A 17,736-nucleotide genomic window follows, 5' to 3' on the forward strand; every position below is an offset into this window, starting at 1 on the left:
AATAGTTCCTTAATTAGTTTATTTTCTTCATTGCTCCAAGGGATGAGTATATTATTTATTCTATGCTCCCAGACTTTTGTTAGTCTGCATTTATGTATTTTGTCTTCAGAATGACCTAGCATTGGGCTAGCCTCTAGGGTAGTACGAAAATACGCCTCTCTGATGGAGACGGTAGTTCAGACTTGACTAATGGTAGAATATTAATAGCAGCAATAATAATTAAAACAGTACACTAAAATACCCTTGGGTGCTGTTGCTAAGTTAGACTGTACCCCTAAAATTCCAGAGGAAAGGCATAAATTTTAGTTATTTCCATTGACAAAGTGAACAGTTGTCTCATTCAGCAACTGGAGTAAGCTTTCCTCCTCTTCGTGGATGTTTCATTAGGACAGAGTTCTCCCAGAGGGTCATGGTGGAGTTTACATTAAACTCAAGATAAAAATGACATTGAAGCTTTGCTCCTGTATTTTCAACACTGCCTGAAAACAAATACACAACCGACAGCTAGTTCATTGGCTTATTGCCTTGGTGTTACTAACCTAAATGTACCCAGGAGGCGGGGAATTTGTGTTCTGTTTGCTCATAGAGGAGCAGTCAACTCCTTTGCCTGGTAGATCTGGGAATCTCTGGAAGCAGTGGGGGGAAAGTTGCTCTAAGTACAGATTTGAGCAAATAGTCTGGATGAAACAGGTTGAATGTGTCTGTCTATAGACGAGGGATGAAGAAGGGCATGGTTGTGAACGCAGCCTCAGTCTGCTGGGCAGACGGGTAATGGGAGTAACCTGTTCCCAGTGCAGAGCACTCACTTCTAGGTTTCTTGCTGATGGCAAATTAATTTCAATCTGCAAACATTGAGGATGTGACTTCAAAATGTGTATGGGCAAGTAGGAAAAAACACCAGACAACATAGAGTGTAAAAGGAAATGGGTTCTCAGCACACAGATTTGGGCAGGAGCAGTGCCTGAATGTTGAAGTGCTACAATGGCCACAGCTTCTCAGAGTCGGGAAAAGACTGGCGTGTGTCCTTGGCCCACTCAAATTCACAACCATACTTAAGTACGTTGCCTGGTCTAGGACGTGTGCCTAATTTCTGTCACCCTGAGTGAAGAGTAAGCATATGCTGACCTGTTTTTTCTCAATGAGGATAAGAGCTCATAAATATAAAAAATCCCCATACGTTGAAGCGTTTTGCTGCTATGAAGTGTTTGCCCTAGATATTAGCTCTGTGCTAGACAGTAAATGTGGCTGGATTTTTAAAAAATACTTTTATTTCTAAATGTAGGAAAAATTAAATTAAAATGCAAGAGTTTTCTGAAGTGCCCAAAATAATTAGAAGGTAAGAAACTGTTGTTAACATTTAAATTCTAAATGCATGAAACTGTTGAATACCATGCTGTTCACCTTTAGCTAGCCTTTAATTTAAACAAAAGCTATAAAAGTGCAATTAGGCTTCAGTCCAATGAAGCACTTAAATATGTTCCTAGGTTTAAGTGTATGAGTAACCCCACTGAAGTTAAGACATGCTTAACTGCTTTACTTGAATAGGACGTTTCATAAAGTAGTTATAATACACAAAGAACAATCCTGCGAGTGTCATTGGGAAAGATGTAAAGAGGAGTCAAGTCCCCTCTGCGCTCCAGGATCTGACTGCTCGTAGGTTTTCACAAAGCTGTTTTTGCCCGCTGATTTATCCTGCAGGGTCCTGATCCAAAGTCCGCTGAGATCTTTGGATGTGCTCCACCATCTGTTGTTAAAGAGGCTTAGTTTGTCGGGCAGCTTCCTACCCCTGTCTACCGAGGGGAATACATACGGCGTGTGCACCTTCATTTGTCCTCTCTGCTTGACTCGGAGACATGCCTTTTTATAAACATGCTGCTACTACCACCGGGCTCTCCACTGAATCCCATATAAAGCATCTAAACATCATGGATTTAATACTCCCATTTTCAGTGCTAAATCAATGTTCTTTATGCATTTGTTCTTGGAACACGGCTCTATTTGAACCATAATTCTTCCCACATACCATAAACTTGGTCTGTTTTCACTCTGATAGAAATTGATCATTTAAAGCAAGAGGAAAAAACCTGTGACTCTGTTTAAACATTTCAAGGCCATTGCTGGTTAGTCAAATCAGGTTCTGCATCACCTCAGAGACCAAGTGCTGTGATTACCGGGGAAGCATTACCCTTCTGGGCCACAACCAGCCTTGCAGCTGCTGGGACAGGGCGAAATTAAGAGCTTCTCACTATGGTTTTGGCAGGCAGCGAGGGGATGGGTTTACCCAGTTTATGACTGACCTCCCATTCGGTTGTTTACTCCTCCCACCGTCCGGTATTTGTACATAGGTAGAAAGAAACGTTCTGCTACAGAACTGGATTTGACCAGAGATTAAAGCTGGTCTCCTGTGAAATACACTGGAGCCCATTAAAGAAAGGATTGTTTGCCAAACATTGTTTTATGTCCTCCGGAGACCATAAAAAACATGGTTAGCTGAAGTAATAGTGGAAAGTGATTGCATTCCTCTATCCTCCTCCTTGCCACCACACTGCAACGTGACAGCAAACCTGTAATGAAATCCGTGAAGAGCTCTGCAGCAGTTACCTTGAAAACTTTTTTATTGCCCTACATTTCTAGATAACTGTGATACTCAGCCTCTGTCCAGCACCAACAGCACCAGCTGAGGGATTGAGATAGTCAAAATTAAACCAAAATATCTTGAATTTTTAATATTAAATACTTGCAGTAATTTTTTTAATAGTCAAGAATCACTTTCTGTATTTACATGTTATTATTTGAATAACAAATAGCTTCAAGGATACAGCAAACTGTTCTGTGCAGATGGAAAATGGTGAGTTTACTCTTATACATTATTTATTGAAAATTATTCCTTTGATTTCATCCACTCCACCATTTTTTCTTTATGTCTGGCATGGACTTGGAGTGCAATGGGAGAGACATTTTAGGGAAGGTGCTATCTTAAGATATGTAGTCCACTTCTGGATATCTGGGCTGTTACCTTCTCACTCCCTCCAGACATGCTGGGATTAATTCTTCCTTTGCCATAAAGATCCTTTTTGGGATCACTCACCTTGAGTGGAAGAGTACTTCTTAATGGGAAATCTGCTAGAAATCACTGTCGGAAATGCAGCTAAATAGCTGACTTCACATTGCTAGCTGGAGGGTAATGACCCTTGGTGGCAGGAACAAGAAATGGTGCCACAGGGTAGCAGCCAATTTTGTGAATGTACCCTAGAAAACATTTTCTGGCTTCTTGAATGGCTCTTTGTGAACCTTCCTTATTTGAAATATGAGGTTTTACTTTTAGCGAAGCACTGAGATGGGAGTATATTCTCTCTCCTCCATAGACGGCATAGTTCCCAGAATTAAGTTTCAAAAAGTTGCACAAAAGGTAGTATTTTCTGAATATTCTGAATATTCTGGACTTCGAATCAAAGCACTGCTATTGTGAATTGGCAAAATGCCTTTAGTTTCGCCTGTATTTAGCATCACTTCATTGGTTTCACTGATGTTTATGTTTCACTTAGCTTCAAGTTCAAAGAGCTCTCCAAGCTCAAAGCAGAATTTTGCAAGACCACCGTTATGTTAAATTTTTTTAAGACAACTCTTGTTTAGTTTTTATTTTTAAAGCATGCAAGCTAAAAATCCAATTGGAACAGGGACCAGGATCTTTCAGAAATCTTGAGAATCACTTGTCAAATCTAAATAAGCCATTTGTGTTTAATCACCTAAAATTCAGCAGAATACATGTCATTTGGAATTTAGTTGGGCTCTTCCTTAACTTTAAGTGCAGCACCATTAAAAATAAAGTCACATGGGGGATACATTTTCTCTGGGGATTTTTGAAAAGCATTTGAAAGCAGATTTCAGCTTCTCCATTAATTTCCAATCAGCCTAATGCTTTGTGATGCAGCATGCATACAGCCACAGGCAGATCTGAATGGGCACACTAGGGGATAGAGTGGAAATTTCTTGCAGATGGTATTTCAAAACATATTAGTGACTCAAGTTAAGTTACCAAAAAAAGGCAAATACTTTCTACTACGGAAGGATCTGAGTGTGAGCTTTTAGCCATTTTTCATGTTAATAAAGGGGCTTGTTTTAAAAGTGATTGGAACTAGTTTTAGCATTTTTATATATATAAATCAATATGAGTATTAGACATGATGGCATGTTTCTGGTATTGTTTGCCTGAGGAAAGCCAGAAATAGCTCACTGAAATACAGGGCCCCTTATTTTATATGTGTGTGGCAGCTACTTCTGAAGAGTCTAATAATCTTAAATGTAAGAGTTAATATTCTTTACAAACGGGGCCATCTTCATGTTACATATGTTAACTATGCATATATATTGTGCTATCAGTCACTGACTGACAGTTCTCAAGGCTTTCTACCATACACATAAAATAATTTGTCATAGAAAAGGGAGGAATTAAGCCAAATAGAGCAGCAAGCATGTTAAAAAACAAAAGACAAACATGTGTTGGGGTTTTTTTTGTGCAGAGAAATTAGTCCCAGTTGTACTGGCCTGGAATTTAAAAAGAAAGGAAAAAGGACAAAAATGAATGTCTGATTCTCAGGAATCATTTATGCCATGTGTACAGTTGTAACTTCATGGGGAGCTTTAACCTGCCTGTGGAACTGCCTGTGTCCAGCTTGAAAGGGCTCTCTCCTTCATGGAAGTGTACAGGACAGAAATTGCTGTAAATTTGGTCTTTTCTGTAGGAAATAGGACAGATAAGAGAGAGCTCTAAGGTATAAAAGACATTTATTTTAAAAAGGCTGCTGCTGTTCTTTATTCTGCAAATTCTCCAGGCATGAAGTCCAATTGCTCAGCCTGGGAATGTGGGAAATTCCCAGGAGCAGATAGATGTGTGCTGGTAAACTCATGGCATATTGCAAGGATTTGGTTTGGGTTGATATTAAAGGATACTTTTCCTTGATACAAGAAGTGTTTGAGATGAGCACAGAAACAAGGATTTGGCCTGACTTCTTTCTGATGAATGTGGGTGATTTCTTTCTTAAGACTTTTGGATGCAAAATAAGGAAAAGTGTGTCAAAGGGGCATGCAAAAAAAGCTGCTGGGAATTCCCACAGTATGGAGTAGATTTAAGATCTTAGTTTATTATTATCCTGAAAATGACCATCAACATCACTGGGTACCAGAAAAGCTGGAGGACAGATTATTTTAGTTGACCTCCCCTGACTCCCCTTTAATAGGAAGAACTGAAACACCGTGGGAGGAGGAACAGACACAGTTTGTAGTCAGGAACAGAGGAGGTGTCTTTATTTTAACGAATTTCTTCTTCAGGGATTACTGCTGAGGACATGGTGCGTGAAGTGTGGCCAAGGGAGCAACTGAAGTCAGGAAGGAGCTAGCCAGGGAAGTTGACCATTTCCAGCCTGTAAAGTCCTGACAGAGGAGCGTTTTAAATAACGCATACTATGAAGATGATCTCTCGAGCAATAGAAAGGGCAGTCATTTCTTCCGCATTACATTCAGTTCTTGCAAAACTGTCATTCGGTTTGTTCTTTCAAGAAGAATCAGACAGCAGAGCTCAAAATTGGCTTTTGTTGCTTTGGCAAATTCTTTCTTTGCTGAGGACCCAAAAAATGATGGATGGATACAGGAAGTCAGTGTTCATGGTGAATGTCCAAATACTGACAGGAGTGTTATAGTACTTGCAGAGGAGGAGGGAGAACTATCCCAATTTATTTAGCTGTCAGTCAGGGGGGGAAATTCACCCACCAAACCCTTTGTTCATCAGTGTTGATGGTTTTTTGGAGCTGCCTAGACTACCAAGCTTACAGCACCAACAAGAATTGCACTGTATCTTGTATCTGCACTTCCCCAAATAAATTCAGGAAAAAGGAGAAAGTGTTGATTTTTCTTCTGTGGAGGCTGTTCCATAAAGCAACACAGACTGCGAAGAAATAGCCATGGTAAAAAGGTATCTTCTGGATCCAGATTTTCTAGGCTTTTCCTGAAAGCAGCTGTCACTTCTCTTTTTACAATGGGCTGCTTCTCTCAAGGTACATAGAGCATCAGTGTTCTGTACCACTGCTGCCTTGTTCACAACTGTGAGTATTTATACTACATGATTCTTAGGGAATGGTGTCCTTGAGCTGCAAAACAGGAGGAGAAAGTAAAAGCAAGTCTTGAACTCAAAAATTTAGTGGTTTTTTTTCCCTTTTGAATATGGCAGAAAAATCCATCCTTAATAGAAAGAGAATGTTATGGCATAATACAGTTAACACCTTTTATTGAGAAAGAGAATTAATTAGGAAGGAGTTGGAGCCCTCTGCCTAACAGATTCATGATTCATGAAGCTAATCAGTTTTGTAGCCAGTCATTGCTTTTGCCACGGACTGGCCAGCAGTTGAATCCCATGCTGGGGAAGGAGATGTTTGCAGCTTGTCACATTTCACTGTTGTGCCAATGCGGAACAAGAATGTAATGCTAGTTTGTTCCTGCATCTGAAAGGTTACTGCTACATCTAGCACTAGCTGCAAAGCCTCAGTGGTTTTCTGTAGAAAGAAGTCAGGCATTGAACTAGCCACTAAATTTAGTGATTTAGCTGTTGTAAATCGTCTGAACCTACAGAAGTCACAGCAGCATTTAGGTACTAAAAGGTAACCACGTATGTAAGATTACTCTGAGCCTTTGGTTTAACTGGGTTCAAAGTACACATTGACCTGGTGATTAAAAATAGTATTTGTTAGCATTAAAGAGCAAGGATTCAATAATCTTTTCAATATTTATCTTTGTCCTTTCATTGATCATGTACCAAATGAAGTACTGTTCCACCTCTTTCCCCCGCTGTGGCTATAAAACACGAACACAGACTACGCTGCAGCTTTCAAGGTGGAGCATGTTGGAGTTTTTTTGTGCTAGAACTGCAGAGGAGGTTTCTTCATTCCCAGCAATTTCATTAAGTCTGTGAAGGAGAGAAACCCACAGTCATCTCCATCCCGGTGGTTCATTGGAAAAACATATCTTGTATTAAATACTTTAAAGATTCATGAAGCAGCTTTAATTTTGTTTGCATTTCTTCCTGAAGGGTAAAGCTGTCAGAAATCTTTAAACGCATTGCCTAATCCATTTCCAAACTCAGTATATTAAGGTCTGCCAGCAAAACTCATTTTTGGAGTTTAACAAGTACACAGACAGGAGAGAAGGCAGGAGAAAGCAGGAAAGGTTTTTCTTTCCTTGATAATGCACTGAACTATCTGCATGGCTGTAGTGTCAGTCCTTCACAAAAAATAGCACAACTCAAATGGACTGTAAGACCAGCTCTGATAAATAGAGGACTTCACATGTTTCTCTTGGGTCAGATACAAATAGAGTAAATACAGACAAAAGAAAATTTCCTTCCCTTCATTGCCTACAAGCTCACAGGGCTGCCATGAGCAGACTCATGTGCAGCTGAGGAGCTTTTGTTTTCTCATTGTCCCAGTTTCTAATCTATGACCCTTTTTTGCATTAGTACATGATTTTTTTCCCAGGGTCTGGTCTGCCAGCTGGAGAGCCTTTCCTGTCTTCTTATGCCTGCGTAGACAGCGCTCGCACTTGGGCTCAGGGGGCTGGCTGGGAAACGTTCATTTAAGGAACCGGTTCAATGTAAGGGAAAGAATGAGTGAAAATCATCTCCAGAGTAGAGAAAAATGATCTGACATCAAGCTCTCTGTCATGTACAAAGGAAATACCTCTGGGTTGCCAGCCAAGCTCTGCAGTAGCCAGTACAGAGCAAGAACACTCAAAGACTCTTCCCAAGACCACAGGAGGATGCCTCAGGTTTGATGCTTGGCATGTTGTATGAAAGGTGCCTGAAGGACTGTTTCACATATCAGGTCTAATCCATCCTCAGCTAGTCCATGGAAATGATTAGCCATGGCATCGTTAGCCTTTGCTTGAAATCGCTAGTCCTAAATGAATCCAGCGGTGTTTCTCTACAGCATACATATGTGCCCTGGAGAGAGGCACTGCTTCTCATGCAGACCTGAGGTCCTTTGCTGGTTGTACTGTGAGACCTGATGACAGTTCATAATACTAATTTAGAATTACAGTAATATTAAATGTGAGCTGTGTTTGGCCAGCTTAGACCATCATTAGCTACTACAGAGGTCAAATGTATGCTCTAAGTTCTTCCCAAACTCAGTAGTGTTAGACAAATGTTAATGAGGCCAAGATTCGGCTATCGGTTACTGTAATTGTTCTCCCTCACCCTCGCTGTTGCCACAGTTTGTAATGGCATCAGACCTAGTGCAGGGAAGTGGAGAGCCTGGTGGTACCCAGCTCCCTTCCCTGGCAGAGTGCTGGTGCTGTGGGCTCCCCAAGCAGGGCAGCCAAGCCTCTGCTCCCTGAGAAGGGCTGCCTTAAACACCCGGACACTTTACTGCACAGTATCAGGGCTGCCAAAAATGGATGATTTCTTAATTTCTTTCCAAAGTCCTTTTGGTGGTCAGATTGAAGCATATAAGGATGTGCCTTGCTAGGACACCTTCGTACAATTTGATGTCTTCACCTTCTGGTTACTTTTCTCAGAGGAAATAATAAAAGTGACTAGTCTCGTGTTAAGCTCCTCCATTGTTAGCTCACAGGTTTCTTGCCTGATGCTTTCCCTCTGTCTCCAGACTGCTGCTCCAACCGTTTTCTGAGAGGGTGCCCTATGCCTCGTAGAAAGTTAATAGGCTTGTTGTAGCCTTACTTTTCTCCTGGGACTTCCCTGGAATGAACTCTCTCCTGCTGCCCTGCTCCAGGGCCAAAATCGAGAGGAGGACTTCACGTGTCCTCCTGACACTCTGACTTTCTCAACCTTGCATACAGGCAGAAGTGACTGAATGTTCCATTGCAACGCACTCGGTCTGTTGTCAACATCTGGCCAAGCAAAGGCATGGTAAGGTAGCGGGCACGGTTGTGCTTTGATGGTAGTGCATTCTTGCGTGTGACTTGCTAATGTCACTATTTGGCCCAGAGTGTCAATTGCTGGTTAGAGTTTCTTGGAATGAAGGAAGTATTAACTGTAAATTGCTGTGGCTGGTGTCTAATTACAGAATACATTGGGAAGCACTTGGGCAACAATCCAACAAAGCACTTAAGCACCCACTGATTTTTAAGGGAATGCCCCTTGACTGGGATTGCTCATGCTCTCAGACATCATCAGAAGTGTTTGTTAGTGGACCAGTACGTTCTCCTGACTACCTCAGCACATCCATCTCATTTTCTGAAGCAACTTAAGGAGTCGGGAGTTCAAGGTTGACTGGAAGTCTGCAGGAAATGAACTCCTAAATCACAGCTGTACTTTGAAAAGTCTACTCAGCTGGATGGCTTCTTTTGCTGTTCTTCAGCCTTGCTGTAGTAAATAAAACTATGACAGCTTTTATACCACTGCTGAATTCTGAGGTTTGCCTTTGCCCATCTAGATGTTCCTGTTGCAGCAGGGTTACCCAAGATATTCTAACATGTAATGGTTGGAGCGCTCTTTCCAAATGCAGGCATAATGCAGTTTTTCAACCATGTCATGCTAACAGGGCAAGGGGAGAACTGACAGAAGGAAGGTTGCAGTGAGAAGTGATAGGACTGACTTAACCCGGGTGGAATAATGAATTCAAACCAGCCTTTTATCAAAAGCGGTCCATGATGCCCTACAATGTAAGTAATTGTTGAGAACCATGGCATGAAAAGTCTTGTGAACCAGCAAGACCATGAAGTCACACTTAGGATAATAATGCATTGATTTAATGTGACAAAGAACAAATAAATCAAAAGTGGAGATTATGGTGTAGGTGTGCTGGTTTTAAAGCTTGTATTAGAAATACCGATTTTTGTAGAATGTTAAGTGGGAGGATGAAGGAAAAGCACTGGGGATTAGTCCTACTCAACCTTTCAGTCTGGACAGGAACGTGTGGCTGGAGGTGCCCAGGTGTTTCAGTTCACTTACCAATAAAACAAATACTTTTTACTCCAGAAAAGTTCAGCAAAATTTCTTGATCAGAAGATAAAGGAAGTCCAGCCTAATCCACTGAGGTCTTGTACTATTTCAGTGGTTCCCTGTCTTTTCCTAGGCAAAATACTTTGGTCCTTCCACACACGCCTCTCTCTTTGACATCTGTGTTCATCCTACCTTTCCTTTGATTGCTACCTTTCCCTCTCCATTGCCAGTGCTGCTTTGACTGCCCTCTCGTTCTCACTGCACTTCCTCCTCCTCCTCCTCCGTCACAGCCTCCGTGCTATCTCCAGATTTCGGCTACACGGTGTCTTTGCTTTCCTTCTTTCCTGCTAGCTCCGAGTGCTGATGCAGGACCCCACCAGGATGCATGGCCTGGGGTGGGCTCCCTCCTCTGCCTCACTTCCACCAGCAATGCACCCAGTCCCTGGGTACCAGTCCGATTTACTGAGATGCAGTTTGCGATGTCCTGCTGATACAAGTGAGGCGCTGAAGCAAATTGCTGTCAGATCAAAGATGTCCCTCATCAAGGCAAATCTTGCAAGGTCCATGTTTTTAGCTGATGGCTCTTTCCTGTTAGCGAAGTATTCCTGATGGGCTTCTTTGATATGTTGGTGTGGTCAAGAGAAAAATCACATTCAAAAAGAAATTCAAAAAGGAGGCTGTGCCAGAGCATTCACACCTCCTGTAAATCTCTGTCCTTGTTCCAGGTTTATTTTTAGACTATGTAAGAATGCTGCTTACCCAGAGGTTTTACACAGTGGTCCTCTGTATGGTACAGGCCACCAGCAAGCTGCCAGTAAGTAGCTATGGTAACACTGTAATCAATGACAAGGACTCAGGTCTCTGAGCAAATAGTGCTGGCATGAGTAGGAATTATGAATAATTGCGCTTCACTAGAATTCGTAACTGATTTCCAGAGGTTACCCAACAGTCAAGCGTTTGTCGCCCTCCCCATCCCCATGACTGCTGATAGTGGGGAAAAAAAGTGATTGTTATGCTAAAGTAATGAGCAGAGAGGTCAGAAAGTTTGATAAGAGCAGGAAAAGTCATTTCCTGTGATATCATTAGCAGTATTTTAGAGAGCAGGTTCAGTAATTGCTATGGTAATTCTGGATGGCTTTTGACTGTGAGAACACGCAGGTAATTTTTTAAAGTTAGTGTCTTTGCTAGCAGGAGAGAATTCCACTAAAATAAGGCAGTATGGTGTTACAGAGGGGCATGGGCTGGGGGCTTGGGAAGCGGAGGCTCTGCTCTGTGCAGTGTGACTTCTCCAGGCCTCAGTTTTTCTTCCCAAAAATGGTCTATGGTAACATATGCATCAGTGAGCAAGCACAAAAGGAAATTGTGAATCTCAGGATGTAGCTGCCTACCAAGGTGACGTCTCAGATGGAGCAGATCTGTTTTGCAAATATTTCAGCAAGTGCATGCCTGTACAACAAACATCATACATTTATTATTGCCGCACAAACTGCAAAATCAGAAAGGGTGGCAAGTGCTCTTTGTATGGGAAAATGCAAAATTTGCTTGAGTGGGTCCTGGTTTTAAAAGTATGAGATCTAATTATGAGTTAATAGCAGACCACCTGATAGTTCCCCTGGGAGCAGACAGGCTGTAGTATTGTGGGCCTTCTCCAGGTTGTTTTTGAGCAAAGTCATTGATATTTGTTTGGTTTTCAAGCGATGCTTTTAACCTTCCGGAAAATGAGAGCCTCTATAACCTGTGTGCATGCAGATACACTTTGGGTTTTACTGAGTTGATGGAAAGTGTGCGGCTCCTAGCTACGTTGCTTCTTTTGAGCTTTTATCCCATATTTGTTTGGGGTTAGAAAGGACAAAACCTGCAAGTCCCTATATGCTGGAAAACAACCGAGGAGAGGACGCTCTTCAGTGTATTTTACCTCCCAGTAGCTACTTGGGTTTTAGTTCTTTCTTTCTTCTCTCCAGGTGCAAACAGATGACCTACCCAGATGACCTGCCACAGATCTCTGTGGTCTTTATATTTGTAAACGAGGCGCTCTCTGTCATCCTGCGCTCTGTGCACAGCGTTGTGAATCACACTCCGTCGCACTTGCTCAAGGAGATCATTCTGGTGGATGACAACAGTGACAATGGTCAGTATACGTAACTTGTCCTCAAAGTACTCTATCCTGTGTGGCTAATGGACACGAAATGTGAATCAAAGGGAGTTTGGTCACTACTAGCTTGAATGCTTTTTTTAAAGGTTGGGATGAAACAGCATTGAGTCATTCTGCGTTTAAACAACCAGGGGAGGAAAGTCAGACATGCAACCAGTGATTTATGGCTAATAAGCTAGATCGTTAAGTTGGTGTAAATTAACGTACCTTGAAGTCAGTAGAAGTTACAAGAGTTTGTGTTAGTTGATGAGATGGTTGATTGAGCCACTTGCACAAAGCTGTGAGTAAATATTAACTATTTGTAAATATTAACTATTGTATAACAAATAAACATTATGTGGATAAACTCTGCCAGTTTAATTGAAATCCTCACAGGATGAATGACATTTGTATAGGTAATCTTAATATAGAAATCACACTTTCCTCCAAATTTTCAGTTCTAGAGAACATTCCCATTAACAGACTAAGGGTTTAAATTCTGCTTCCAAGGAAAAGTGGGGCTACAGATTCTCCTTAAAGATAGCTTCTGCTCTTCTACGTGGCAGCACACTTCACTTCTTCATGTTTTACACAGGCATTGATAGTATCAGATTTTGAGTCTGATTTTTTTTTTTTTTTTTTTTTGAGGCAGGGAATAAATTACACGATGAGAATGAAACAGTGTAGGTACAAAGCACATGAGACTTTTAGGTCATGTGGTTCCTTAATGTAAAAATAACACTTTTGTTACAGCAATCAAAACTCAAAATACTGGTGAGCATATAGGTGCTATTGTTCAACATGTTTCACAGGATGGTCGGGTTTGAAGAGCGTTGAGGTTACAGGTGACTAGCAGTGTTGTTGTGTTTTAAGTTGTTATATCTTAGACTTCTAGAGCTGTTGCAGCTTCTCAAATCATATTTGTTAAAATAAGGCTCCAGTTTAGCATTTTCTCCACAGCTCAACAGCTTTAAATCTTCCAGTTTTAAGTTGCTTTTCCTCTTTAAGATCTCCAAAGAGAAAGGAGGGTTGAGAGAACAAATCACTAAAACAAAAATAAGTTCCAAAACCTATAGATTTAAGAAACCTTTTGTCCAATTCTGCTTTCAATTATGGCAGCGAAACCTATGGAGTAATTACGTGAGATTGCAAAGTGTTTGAGTCAATGTAATACAGAGGAGAATTGGACTCCTTGTTTCTCAGCGAACTCTTATATGGCTTTCCTCTGTCATTCTTCTAGATAAGTGGAGATTTATCAGGTCTTTGATTCCGATGATAATGATTCTACTGTGTAATATAGAACAGAAGAATGAGGCTTCTAATGTCCTGGAGGCTTCTACTAGTTTTCCTAATAAATATATTTGAGTAAAAGCCTCATTATGAATAAGTTGCAGTGTAAATGAATTACCAAACTAGATTGATTTAAAAAAATAGAGAGACCATTTTGGTAATTTGCCTGTTTATAAGCCTATTGAAATGAAGCTGAATGAAGGAGTGAATGAGTTCTGCTCCGTCTGTGGTTGAATGCCGGAAAATGAACAAAAGAGTAGTCGTCTGTTTGAAATCTTCAATATCCATTTAGTTCAACAGGGAAGAAGGAGTCTTGGTATTGAGGAGTCTTAATTATATTTAAGGGAAAACCCTTAAAATTAAGGGAAATTAATTCTGATCTGAATTAGGTCTTGACCCAAAATCCATTGAGGTTATTTTTCAAACTCTTACTGAATACCTTAAATCAGGAAAAAAAATCACCAGTCTCCCATGTTACTGTAAGGTAACCTTACTACTGTAAGGTTGGAATTGCTCCTCCAGAGGCCAGCTGTAACCTAATGCAAACCAGCAGAGAATTAGAATAGTAATTATTTAAAAATATTTAGACAAACTTCAATACTTAAGTCCATCAGGCCACATTGGCCTGTGCAAGTCTAATGGTAACTGCTCTGATGTGTAGAGAACTTCTCTGAGCTGATACCCCTGGAACTGGTCCATGCCACAACTGCAGTACTTTGTATCTGTGAGAGTGACCAAGGGTTTAGGAATATTTAAGGATTTTTCTCCCCTTCTGTTGCAGAATAAATCAAAATAAAACATAACATTGCAAGGCTTTTCTCATTCTGAATATTTGTGGTTTTTTTTTTTTTTTGTCCTGCAGTTGAGCTAAAATTTAATCTGGACCAGTATGTCAATAAAAGATACCCAGGTCTGGTGAAAATAGTGCGCAATAACAAACGAGAAGGACTGATTCGAGCCAGAATCCAAGGCTGGAAAGCAGCAACCTCTCCTGTCGTCGGGTTCTTTGATGCTCACGTTGAGTTCAACATTGGCTGGTAAGTTGTTGGCTATTCCCACAGGGAGAGCAGTACTGTTACACTGCGCCCTACGTCTCAAAGGCTGCGAAAGAGATTTGCTCAGCAACGGGGAGCTGAAGAACTGTAGGGATGAGATCGCTGTAGGCTGGTGTTATCACATTAGCAATTACTTTTGAATAATATTCTTGATTATTGCAACATTGCCGACAATCTTCTGCAATGGCTGCAAGATCCATAAAAAAGCTGTTGTGCCTGCTCTAGTACAGCTCAGTGGAGGGAGAAGTAATTTAAACCACAATGAATATGAAAACTCCAAAGCAGTCAAATGGGGAGACACCATTAAGGAGGCTCTGGGCTGGAGGCATGCTTTCAAGTACGTTTATTTTATCTCCATGTCATTTCTTCTTAGAAACTTGAATACCAATCTCATTTCCTCATAAATTTTCTTGCATTTACATTTGAGGAAAACATTGAATTATTTCCTGCATTTTTAATGGGGCTTGAAATTAGCACGCCTTTCCTCATCCCCTTTGTTTTGCAAGGGAGCAGTATTGACTGTGGCAAGCACAGTTTTGGACCTAATGGGCCAGATCTGTAGTTGGAGTAAATCTTTGTACTGCCACTTAATGGCCAATATTTGGCATTACTGGAAGTCGGGACTGAAGGAACTGATACATACAGTCAGCTGAGAAAGGGCTGCTGGGACCTTCAGTATGTAAAATGTGTATTTTCCAAAGATAGGCTGGTATTTGATAAAGATGATGCAGGGTTGTGGTGGAGCTGATTACGCTCTGCAGTTCTGGGAGATATCCCCAAATTAAAACTAAAAATAGCTGTACTTATAACCAGAGAGAAATTTAATTGCAAAGGAGTGGAGTGTTTATTTTTATATGTTCATGAATATCTTTATAAAATGGGAGATGCAATAAAATAAGTCTTGTAGTGCACCTGGTTTATGTTCACCCCATTTTTTTCCCCAAGACTATGAAAGACTATAATAGCAGTTCTAGTAATTTTCTAGAAGCTTAAGAGCTGGTTTAATTTATTTATTTACTTTTAAAGCAACTAGATCTTTCAAATAATTGCAAATGTTCATGTAGGGTAATATCAGCTACTGGACAGAATCAGGGACTGGGGAGAGCATGCTCTGGGTGCTGTTCCCAGTGCTTCTCCTGCCCAAGCTGCAGTTTTCTGAGCCTTGCGGAGAATTTTGTTATCACTTCTATAAAGGACATTGAGATCTTATTGATGTATTCTACTGAGAGAAGCTAGGCGATGGTGTCAGTAAGCAGGAAGGGTTTTGTGCTTGTTTTTGGTTTTGTTTGGAGTTTTTTTTAACCTTACTGCTTGGCATTAATGTCAGAAAGGGTTGAAATCAGCATAGCAAGAACCTAGACTACTCAGTAAATGAGAGTGTGTGTGTACATCCGAGATAAAAAGTGTTTGCATTTACTGCATCCTCCCTGGTGTACTCTTCTTTCAACAAGTGCGCTTAAGTCTCCGTAATACCGCTGAGCCAGGCTGTGCAGCTGCTTTGAGACCACTTGGCTTCTGGAGTGGCCGCAGAGGATGAATGAGAACAGCAAATGTGCAGCAGAAGCATCACGTATCCCTTTGTTTCAGAGCCACGTGGAGGCTCAGAGTGTTCCCTTCTGGTGTTTCTCCTGTTCCCCTCAACCTTTGGGGCTGCTGACAGCCATCTCAAACCTCGTTCTATCTGTTTCCTCCTAGCTTTAATTCTGTCCACCTGTGCACATGCGGTTGCCTGTCATCTCAATTTTCATCTCATCTTCTTTTACTAGGAGGGACTGGAAATCCTTCCATCTGGACTGCTCTGTTTTTTCCCACCAGGTTAACATTATCCCTACTCCATAACCCTATAAACTTGATAGTCATGCGGGAGTATCTTGTTAAAGTACTGCTGTTCTATTCTCCTACTAAGTCTCATCTTGCATGAATATTTCCCCCCATTTTCAATGTATATTCATGTATTCAGAGGCCACATGGATTGCTCCCACTCAAAGCTATGGATTATTTGTGAGGCAATTAAAAAGAAGTCAATTCCTTTACCACAGAACAGAGCGTTAGCTTTCTGTTTGGTTTGTGTGCCATCTAAAAGTCAACTACCTGCCGTGCAATTTTAGTCTTCCAATCTATGGCTGCTTTACCTGCCTAATGAGTTGGCAGATTAATTCATAAAGAATCAGAGGAGGACTTCATCACTTCCTCATGAAATATGCAGGACTTTGACAACAAAAGAACTTTTCTTTAAACAATAGTTGCCCCATTTATGGGTGAGCTTTTGCCTTATATTGCACTATAGCATTTTATGGGCTCTCACAGCATTACTCTCTAGGGACACTTTTTCTAAACTAAAATACAATCTGGTAGGATATAAAAATATACTCTACAACCTGGCAGGTCAAATAAACTATTGAATTATTTATTTTGCTGTGCTTAATTGCTGCTTTTTTGCTTCTCAGGTGTTGAAATGTATTAACGCAGAGCAGAGATTTTCTACTGACCTCTTCCCCTAAAGGCTTTTGATAGTGTAAACCCATACTGCTGCTGTGAGAGCAAAAGTGGAGGGGACTAGCTGAAAGGGAGGCCATTATTATTAATCCTCAAATGGAATTTAAAATTAAAATTACATGATAATGTATGTGTACAGTTCATATGTAAAATTCTACCTGTCCTGCTATAGAACCTTGTCTGGTTTTAATGGTTACTTAACGTCAATAGAAGTCAGCACCTAGAGCCAGCAACCCAGCAGAACCAACAGGTATGAAAAGCTCCTGTACGTTCCTCTCTGAGGGTATATTTAAGCCTGTATAGTTCTGGTTTCCCTTCAGTCCTCTGAAGTTTTCAGCATTTCTGCTCTGGCTTTTGTATTGGGTCTACCCACTGTGCGCTAAGCAACGCACAGTAACACTGAGTACAGACCGTTGCATCCTGGCCGCTAATTGTGTTGCAGAAGATGTAGAGCATTATATAGACTCCTGTCTTTGAGAGATGGGAAAGAATAACATGGCAAGGAGAAGAGAACTTCACTACATTATAACTGGGAGCAGGAAAGAGAGATAGCAGAGATGGGGTGTTAATTCTCTGGGTGAGAAAAAGGACATGTTGAGTGAAGGAGAGCAGAAATCGGTAAGTGAAATGCAGAGACCACAATATATTAGCAGCTGTAAAGAGCGTGCTAGGAGCCATAAAAGAAGATGTAATGGTAGAGTATTATACTTGCTTTCTATCTTAGGAATTGCTTTTACTCCTTTCACAGAGGTAGTATCAGAGCACTGAATGGAGTTATGCAGTACTGTAGTAATTAAAATTTTGCCAGACAAAGG

The 17,736-nt window shown here is 40.9% G+C and overlaps 1 protein-coding gene across 1 annotated transcript in view; it reads left to right on the forward strand.

The window, feature by feature from the left end:
• GALNT9 (polypeptide N-acetylgalactosaminyltransferase 9) overlaps window positions 1-17,736 on the forward strand; it is a 151,945-nt gene that overhangs the window by 39,815 nt on the left and 94,394 nt on the right. Inside the window, exons 3-4 of the mRNA XM_075168068.1 lie at window positions 11,911-12,077; window positions 14,233-14,407. Coding sequence (XP_075024169.1) covers window positions 11,911-12,077; window positions 14,233-14,407 — 342 coding nt within the window. The remainder of the gene's footprint in view (window positions 1-11,910; window positions 12,078-14,232; window positions 14,408-17,736) is intronic.

This window comes from Calonectris borealis, chromosome 18 (assembly GCF_964195595.1).
Source record: "Calonectris borealis chromosome 18, bCalBor7.hap1.2, whole genome shotgun sequence".
NCBI lineage: Eukaryota > Metazoa > Chordata > Aves > Procellariiformes > Procellariidae > Calonectris > Calonectris borealis.